The 8,841-nt window shown below is 42.9% G+C and overlaps 1 protein-coding gene across 1 annotated transcript in view; it reads left to right on the forward strand.

The window, feature by feature from the left end:
* The first annotated feature begins 842 nt into the window (after window positions 1–842).
* Window positions 843–8,841, forward strand: part of LOC119315641 — an 11,764-nt gene continuing 3,765 nt past the window's right edge. Inside the window, exon 1 of the mRNA XM_037590181.1 lies at window positions 843–971. Within this exon, the coding sequence (XP_037446078.1) occupies window positions 843–971 (129 nt within the window). The remainder of the gene's footprint in view (window positions 972–8,841) is intronic.

Consider the following 8,841-nt stretch of genomic DNA (forward strand, 5'->3'; position numbering starts at 1 on the left):
AACAATGCCAACATCTTCTTTTGTGAAACCCACTCATCATCTTCCACATGTGCATCCATCCTTGATGGCACATAACCAACTCTGGAATGAGTTTGCAGATCAATTAGCTCTGCATAAAATGTTACTTGTTTGCTTGCCCACCCTTCTTGCTGATCAATTTTAGCAACCATGGATTCTCCATCTTCAATTCTCACATATTCACCATTATAGTTATCAAAACGTTGCAGAGATACCTCTTGTTCTGGACCCCAAACAACACTCTCCCCAGTTCTCTCCACTAAATTGCCCATGGCCTTCTCCCTCATGGTCTCCAATTCCTGGGGATCAACATCTGCAAGTTCAACATCCAACCTCACGGTGGTATCTCTATCAATGTATTGGACACTGCCATCACTGAGCTTGGCTTTACAGGGGAAAAATTCCACTATAATTGCGAATGTGGTGGCAGAACCTGAACCTCCCATGTTTTATCAATGGCAGGCAGCGGCGGCAGTGTAAGCGACAGTCACTACCAAATCGAGTTCGATAACAGCTAAAAGATAAAAGAGGGCAGCATTACCGATTTGAAGCACTGTCTCCTCGCTCCATCTCATTTAGCCCCCGCGCTCCTATCCAATCGGGAATGGGACTAGAGTTGGAAAATACTCACTCGCAATAGCCGCTGCCGAGAAAGGCGCTCCACCACCGGGCCGCGGAAAAGAAACAACCCCCGGATCCAATCGAGATTCTAAATCGCCAAGAAATAGAGGGGCAGCATGAGGCCACAGATCCCCCAAAATTGTGGGGAGTGGGACTAGGGTTTCGAAAGTACTCACTCGCAATAGCTTTGCCGCTGCCGAGAAATGCGCTCCACCACCATGGAGAAGAAAAAGCTGCCTCTGCCGGAGAAGATGCTTACGGCGGCGCCGCTCTCCCAGTCCAGCACGGTCGAGTCAAGCACGGTCACACAGTCACCGGTCGAGTCATGGACGGTTGACTCTTGACTACGTGGCCCTAGGTGGACCCCACCAGTCAGAGCACATAACCCCTAGTGTCTCAACCAAACCTCAGCCCAAGTAACAACCAACTAGCTGCGTAAACGGGTTGTCTTGCTTGAGCTATCTCTGTGCTGGGAGACGTCGCATGAGAGCCATTACGACCAACGACGTTGCATGAGAGACAATTCAATTCAAAGATGTCGCATGGGAGCTATTTGCCTAGGACTGGGAGGCCCAGCAACCCAGGCCAAGCGAGCACCAAGGCCATGGCCATGAAGACCGCCAGCGGCGTGCAGTTCACGAAGGACCACCTTACCACAGTCCACTGCCCCATCCATGTCCGTGCCAGCGCATCGCCTCAGCTAGCACAATGGAGGACACCTCCAGCACAAGTAGCATCCCACCCACGTCAAGACCACACGCGGGGGGTTCATGCTGCACGCCGAGATCCTCCACTAAATCGATGCACATCAGGAAGGTTAACTACTCCAGCCGGATGGTTGACTGAAAAGTGAAATCCTGGCTTTCCCTAAAACCAGCTCTTTACTAGGGCTAAATGCATTTGTCTCGCAAACATTGAACCCTTGACTTAGAAGCTTTCCCAAACAAACCTCTTTACCATGAAAAGGCATAACAAAGAAATAACAACTCCATTAAATTAAGTCAACATTAAAATCATCTCAAGATGAACAATTACGTTTTAGAAGTTAGAACTAATTAGTTCGGGATTGAATAAATTCATTGTTGCTACTAATCAATTTGTTTCTTTTTTGTTACAAACAACATACATACAACTTGCTTCCTCTACACCTCAGTGTTACATACCAACAAGATCATTTGCTTTCTACCCTTCTTTGCATTTGCAACTATGTACATCACTTATAAATGCATACAAACCTTAATCATAATGTTGCAAGCATGTGTTCTGTTGGGTACATGCTCCTTGCTTGCATTAGCGCCGTGCCTCTCTGTTGGGTACATGTATCTTGCCCGCGTGTGCCATCAATTCAATTGGTGTCTACTTTTGCATTTGAATTCCATTGCTTTCTTCGGTGATTTGATAAAAGCATCAACTTTTGCATGTACTGAGTTATAGATCATAATTACATAACAATGTGCAGCCCTTAATTCATTATCATGTACCACAAGTTCTGAATGAGAAATGTTGACATCATATTCATGTTCACTATATAGGTGAAATAGTTCATGCCAGTGCACCGGTGCCAGAGCTACAATCTTGTGTATTCAATTTAAAGATGTGTAGTCAAATATAGGGATTTGTATTAATTTTTGGCAGGATTTCTATATGTATACGTTGATTTTACCCAAAAAAACTGGGTAGTCAATTGACTACCCAGCTTGTACGTGGCGCCACTGGTTCACGCACCTTTATATTCAAATCTCAAATATTTTTGTCGAAGCATGAGCCCGTGACTACAATGTTGAGATGGTTTTTCCCAGTACCGATTGCTAATAGTATGCAGGCAAAGCATCAGCCAATCCAGGTTTTTTTTAGGGAAACTTCAGGACTCTGCAGTGTATTTTATTAATTTTTAAATAATAACTACAACCAAAGGTCTCAAAAGAATATGACGAACTATATAGGCCAAAAGAAAAAGGAAATAAACCAATGTACAAAGAAGAGAAAGAAAGCCATGTATCAAAATTTTGGTATTCCTTCCTCTTGGCTCTCTAGATGATCCATTTGAGCTCTTCTTCGAACTTTTCTTGCAAGTATATGGGTTTATGCCTTTGAATAAGAAGCCATTGTATGTTGACCATATGGCCCATGAAACAAGGACAATGATTTCCAGAGCAAAAGGGACAGCTAGGACAACTCTACTACTAGCATTTTCCTCCTGAATTCCTGGATAATTAGGATACCAGGTAGGGAACATATATGCCCAACATGTTTTAGCAAAGGGGCAATGCATGAAGAGACGATCTCTAGTTTCAAGCAACTGAAAGGTCACACATGGCACAAGTATAATCATCAATAAAGAAATTCTTTTTATGAACAAGAGCCCTAGTGTTCTATCTGTTTTGGATCATTAACCAGAAGAAAAAATTATGCTTTTGGTGGCAGCTTGTTTTCAAATCCATTTTAGCACAGGAAAGAGGCAACACCTCAATATCATGTGTGTAGTTCAACGATTTGCTCTAAGCCAATCCAATTCATATCCACAACATCAAGTGTGAGTCATTTAAGGATTTGATCTAAGCAAATCTGATCCATATCCTAGTTTGCTCGGCACAAGGATTTTGTAGAATGTGTTGTGTGCATTAGAGCAAGGTAGCCAGGATCCCGACTCGACTCCTAGAATCCTACGACTTCACGACCCTACGGAACCATGTCGATCCAAGTCCCACTATGAATCCGGATCAGGTAGAATCCATGTCGAGTCGCTATCCAAATCATAGAATCATGTACAAAACTGTAGAATCCCGACTATGCTATGGACTATGTCCGATTCTACTAATTTATGTAAGCCGTTTGTTTAGTTGTAGCAGAATAGTATGCCATCTTCCAAACCATTTTCACATGCCTCATGGCCCTTTATTCCCCTCCCAAGCCCAAATGCTCAGCCACCCACCACCTTTGATCTGGCTCTCAAAATCTAGATCAAAATTGAGGATCATACCTCTCGACAAATGGAATTGGCGTGGGAAGGAGGATGCGTCAAGATTGATCCGAGAAGGAGAGCAAGACCCTTCAAGGTTCAACACTGCAGGGCGGATATACAAGTGATCGGCTATTCACGTATTCTAAACACCCCGTAACTAAATTTCGTGCGTCGAAGATTTCAATTTACTATATATTTGCCTCTCATATATGTTCCATACATCCAAGCTAATAGTAGGTTAGCCATAAAAAGAAGTGGAATAGAACTAGCATTGATGTGTACGTCTTTGCTCTATATTTAGTGTCAGAACTCTATAGAACACATATAAATTTCTTCCGTGGATACAAAATATCTTATTTGAGTAAATCTAGTAGAATCCTCGATTCCACGATTCGATACTACGACTCGATTCTGTCTAAGGAAAATCGACCCGACTCTGAATCCCGACTCTGACTACCTTGCATTAGAGGTTATTCTATATACCAGTTTGTCATTCCTTTCTTCTCCCTTTTGATTAATTGACAACTGACAAGAAAAACATACTATGTATGTTCATCTTGGAGTCTTTTAGGATCTATCTATGAGTTTTCACACATCTGATAGTTAAATGGTCCATCTATGTCTAATTAGGCATTGAATCCCCGTTTCCTCACTTGGCGGCACCAGTGTGGTCGTCACGTGCATAATAGATTATTTTTCAAAACTTTGCTTGACATGTGACAATCTTAGAAAATTTATATCCGTTATCTTCCAAAAGGTGGATGTATATAATTTGATATGAGCAATAATTGATTTTTTTATACTTAAATGCAACACATTGTTCAATAATAGTTATTCAGAAAATCAGTAGAAGTAAAATATGATTTGTATGTTTTTAGTACTAATGTACTATACTGTCGGGCTTACTTTTTTTTACACTGTGAATTTTGTATTGTCTACATATCCTCTCTGGAATGCTTTGGACACCATGATTCGTACAGGTTACATCCAGAGCCTTCTATTGTACACTTCACAATGAAATTTAAGAATAAAAATGGTAATGTACTCCCTCCGTTTTATTTAGTTCGCATATTAGTTTTGGTCAAAGTCAAACTTTGTAAAAAGTTTATAAACAAAAATATGAACATATACAATAACAAATCAATACCATTAGATTTATTATTGAATGTACTTTCACATCATATATATTTGTTATGGTAAATGTTTATATTGTTTTCTATAAACTTGTCCAACCTTTATGAAGTTTGACTTTAGTCAACTCTAATGTGCAGAGTAAATAAAAATGGAGGGAGTAGATCGATTATTTACAAAAATGGACGTCCAGGGTTAGTATTAGGAGGAGGTATCATCCACTGTGATTATTATCGGTGGTGGTGCTCGAAACAAAATGCAACATGTAATATCGAGGTCAATATGAATGGTATCACACAAAGGAAGAAGAAACTGGGAAGGGTTTGTGCTTCGTGTGACACGTATGTTTGTGTGCATTGTATCCCGAAGTATGAGTGTAAATTTTCCGTGAACTAGCTGAGATCTAGTTCATTGCACTTACACGATTACTAGGTATTAGGATTAAAAGGTGCGTGATTGCCATTAACACCCCTGACCACATGATGCTTGAATTGTCCGCTCTGCTTGGATGTCAAGTTGGTTCACTTCCAATGCAATATCTTGGTTGCCATTATGTTTGTCCTAGCCAAGAACTGAGGACTTCCTCCCACTCTTGAAGAGAACTGAAAGAAGACTTCAAGGTTGCTCCACCTTGCTATCTTATGGGGACAAATTAACTTTGATCAAATCAGTCTTCTCCAACATGCACATTTTCTATATGAGCACTCTGGTCATTCCCATGAAAATCACTCATCAAATAAACAAATATCTTAAATAGTGCTTTTGTAGGAAATATGGTACCGATGATAGGGGAGCTGCTCTGATCTCTTGAGACTAGGCCTGCCTGCCCAAGACTCATGGGGTTTGGGGATCTTAGACATTGCTACTCATACTTAGGCTCTTATGATGAAATTCCTGCATAATCTTGAATAAAGCAGATACTCCATGTGTGAAAATTATTTGGGAGGCATACTATACACATCAAATTCCTAGATCTAGATTGGTTGGGTCCTTTTGGTGGAAAGCCATTTTAAAGTTGCTTCCTGGCTTCAAGGAAAATGCTCACTGTTAGTCATGCACGGGGGATACTATTTTCTTGTGGTCAGACAGCTGGATGCATACCAAACTTCAAAATCAGTTCCCTAAATTATACTTCCTCCATCCCAAAATTCTTGTCTTAGATTTGTCTAAATATGAATGTATTCAGTTATGTTTTAGTGTTAGATACATCCGTATCTAGACAAATCTAAGATAAGAATTTTGGTACGGAGGGAGTATTCATTTGCCATCAACAAAGACATCACCCTCCAACAAGCATTTGACATTGATAACTCTGAAGCTCTGTTTCATCGACCACTTTCTGTGGAAGGTCATCAACGGTTAGAAGTGGTCCATAATATCACTCATAACACCCAGACGAGAGATCAAAATGACATTTGGAGATATTCTTGGACCTCTGAAAATTTTCCTCTATGAAGATGTATAGATGTCTCATTGGCCCATCAACTTCACACACCACTTGTTTAAACTCCTATGGAAGACCTCAGCCATGCTCAGACACAAAATTTTCATTTGGCAACTACTATATGACAAGGTCAATACAAGAAACCTCTTGAGAAGAAAGAAGATATATCTGGAATCCTATAATTGTGTTCTTTGTAGTGACCAAGTGGAAGAGACTGCTATTGTGACGCCCCCGATTCAATCGTACACTAATCATGCACGCAAATGTGTACGATCAAGATCAGGGACTCACGGGAAGATATCACAACACAACTCTACAAATAAAATAAGTCATACAAGCATCATAATACAAGCCAGGGGCCTCGAGGGCTCGAATACAAGTGCTCGATCATAGACGAGTCAGCGGAAGCAACAATATCTGAGTACAGACATAAGTTAAACAAGTTGCCATAAGATGGCTAGCACAAACTGGGATACAGATCGAAAGAGGCGCAGGCCTCCTGCCTGGGATCCTCCTAAACTACTCCAGGTCGTCGTCAGCGGCCTGCACGTAGTAGTAGGCACCTCCAGTGTAGTAGGAATCATCGTCGACGGTGGCGTCTGGCTCCTGAACTCCAACATCTGGTTGCGACAACCAGAAAGAAAGGAAAAGGGGAAAAAGGGGGGAGAAAGCAACCGTGAGTACTCATCCAAAGTACTCGCAAGCAAGGAACTACACTACATATGCATGGGTATATGTGTAAGGAGGCCATATCAGTGGACTGAACTGCAGAATGCCAGAATAAGAGGGGGATAGCTAATCCTGTCGAAGACTACGCTTCTGGCAGCCTCCGTCTTGCAGCATGTAGAAGAGAGTAGATTGAAGTCCTCCAAGTAGCATCTCCAAGTAGCATATCCAGGTAACATCTCCAAGCGCATCTCCAGTCGCATCGCATAGCATAATCCTACCCGGCGATCCTCTCCTCGCCGCCCTGTAGAAAAGCGATCACCGGGTTGTCTGTGGAACTTGGAAGGGTGTGTTTTATTAAGTATCCGGTTCTAGTTGTCATAAGGTCAAGGTACAACTCCAAGTCGTCCTGTTACCGAAGATCACGGCTATTCGAATAGATTAACTTCCCTGCAGGGGTGCACCACATAGCCCAACACGCTCGATCCCATTTGGCCGGACACACTTTCCTGGGTCATGCCCGGCCTCGGAAGATCAACACGTCGCAGCCCCACCTAGGCAAAACAGAGAGGCCAGCACGCCGGTCTAAACCTAAGCGCACAGGGGTCTGGGCCCATCGCCCATAGCACACCTGCACGTTGCGAGGGCGGCCGGAAGCAGAACTAGCCCCCTTAATACAAGAGCAGGCTTACGTTCCAATCCGGCGCGCACCGCTCCGTCGCTGACGTCTGAAGTGCTTCGGCTGATACCACGACGCCGGGATACCCATAACTACTCCCGCGTAGATGGTTAGTGCGTATAGGCCAGTAGCCAGACTCAGATCAAATACCAAGATCTCGTTAAGCGTGTTAAGTATCCGCGAATGCCGAACAAGGCCAGGCCCACCTGTCTCCTAGGTGGTCTCAACCTGCCCTGTCGCTCCGCCACAAAGTAACCGTCGGGGACCGTCGGGAACCCAGGCCCACCTCTACCGGGATGGAGCCACCTGTCCTTTCAGCCCCCAACTCCGAACAGTATCACAGGTAATGTAACAGTGTAAAGTATATAGTATATGCCCGTGATCACCTCCCGAAGTGATCACAGCCCAATAGTATAGCATGGCAGACGGACAAGAGTGTAGGGCCACTGATGGAACACTAGCATCCTATACTAAGCATTTAGGATTGCGGGTAAGGTATCAATGACTGTAGCAGCAATGACAGGCTATGCATCAGAATAGGATTAACGGAAAGCAGTAACATGCTACGCTACTCTAATGCAAGCAGTATAGAGAAGAGTAGGCGATATCTGGTGATCAAGGGGGGGGGGGCTTGCCTGGTTGCTCTGGCAAGAGAGAGGGATCGTCAACACCGTAGTCGATCACAGGGGGTACTGGCAGCGGCCTCGGGATCTACCGGAAAAAGTAACAGAGGGGGAACATAATAAATAACAGAGCAATCAAAGCATAACATGACAAATGCGGTGCTAGAGGTGATCTAACGCAGGGATAGGTGATACCGGTGAAGGGGGGAAACATCCGGGAAAATATCCCCGGTGTTTCGCGTTTTTGGACAGATGAACCGGAGGTGAAATGTTGCAAGTTCACTATGCTAGGGACGCGTGGCGGACGAACGAGCTGCGTATCCGAAATCGTCTCGTCGTTCTGAGCAACTTTCATGTACAAAGTTTTTCCATCCGAGTTACGATTATTTTATATTAATTTTCAAAGTTTTAATTCATTTTCTAATTTATTTTAATTCGAAATTAATGTTAAATTGCTAGATGTACCCAGCACAGTGTACACAAAAAATTGTACACGGGCTGACAAGTGGGACCAGGGGAACCCAGTTGACCAGTCAAACTTTGACTGGTCAACAGGGGTGGGGCCCCCTGTCATTGACTGTCTAGTTAACTAACATGTTTACTTAGGCTAATTAGATAGTTAATTGGGTAATTAAGCAACATTAATTAAGTTAATTAATTAATTAATTAATTAAGTATTCTTTTTTTTATCTTTTTT

This window comes from Triticum dicoccoides, chromosome 6A, assembly GCF_002162155.2.
Source record: "Triticum dicoccoides isolate Atlit2015 ecotype Zavitan chromosome 6A, WEW_v2.0, whole genome shotgun sequence".
Classification (NCBI taxonomy): Eukaryota; Viridiplantae; Streptophyta; class Magnoliopsida; order Poales; family Poaceae; genus Triticum; species Triticum dicoccoides.